The sequence below is a fragment of the Helobdella robusta genome (genome assembly GCF_000326865.2).
Source record: "Helobdella robusta unplaced genomic scaffold HELROscaffold_558, whole genome shotgun sequence".
NCBI classification, from domain to species: Eukaryota; Metazoa; Annelida; class Clitellata; order Rhynchobdellida; family Glossiphoniidae; genus Helobdella; species Helobdella robusta.
Genome location: NW_008705300.1, coordinates 6,006 through 6,948, shown reverse-complemented (window position 1 = coordinate 6,948; position 943 = coordinate 6,006). Strand labels below are relative to the sequence as shown.

At 28.6% G+C, this 943-nt stretch overlaps 1 protein-coding gene across 1 annotated transcript; it reads left to right on the top strand.

The window, feature by feature from the left end:
- Positions 1–583: 583 nt before the first annotated feature.
- On the top strand, positions 584–936 carry HELRODRAFT_92801 (hypothetical protein; the record flags this gene model as incomplete). Its single annotated transcript, XM_009028463.1, has 3 exons — positions 584–654; positions 714–764; positions 810–936. Coding segments are annotated over 3 exons (249 nt in total), but the record flags the coding sequence as incomplete, so codon positions are not given.
- Positions 937–943: the final 7 nt, after the last annotated feature.

Sequence of the window (943 nt, the reverse complement as noted above, 5' to 3'; positions counted from 1 at the left end):
GACATTCTATTTGCTCTTTAAAATTAAGAAATTAACCATTAAGAAACAATATTGATATCACAATGAGGATGATGATGATGATGATGAATGCATGCATTATTAATAATGCGGTATTTATATAGCGCTAATTAAAGTGAGATCTTGAAAACGTTTTTAAGAGGAATTTATTTCACAAGGTCTCTCTCACTCTTTCTTTCTCTCTCTCTCTCTCTTTCTCTTGCTCTTCTTCTCTCTCTTTCTTTATTTTTCTCAATTTCTCTTTCACTCTCTTTCTTTCTCTCTCTCTCTTTTTTTCTCTATTCTCCCCTCTTTCTCTCTCTCTCTCTCTTTATGCTACAAAGAAAGAACATCATTAACGATTTTTAATATTTTTGTGTAATTTCAATGATGCTGATAACAATTATTATATTAATATTAATTTTGTTATTATTATTATTGTTATTATTATTATTGTTATTATTATTGTTGTTGTCATTGTTGAAATTAACGTAACTATAATTATTGCTATAATTATTATTACTATTAATATGACAATAATTATTTCGCGTGTTTCTATGAATGTCTGGGTATGTGTTTATGAAGGTATGTATGTTTGTATGTTTGTTTGTTTGAATTATCTGTATGTTTTTGTTTTTATGTATCTAATATATTTTTGTATTTTTGAAACATTTTTTTTCAATTATGAATGTATAATATGTATATCTATCTATGAGTGTTTGTATGTTTATTTGTGTGTGTATATGTCTGTGTATGTATGTATGTAAGTAAGTATGTATGTATGTATGAATGTATGTATGCGTGTGTTTAAGTTTGTATGAATGTATGTGTGTGCACGTTTGTATGTGTGTGTCTATGCGCATGTGTTTGTGTGTGTGCGTGTGTATGTGTGCGTGCGTATGTGTGCGCATATGTCTGTGTGGCTGGCTACTTATTTAGTGTGGTC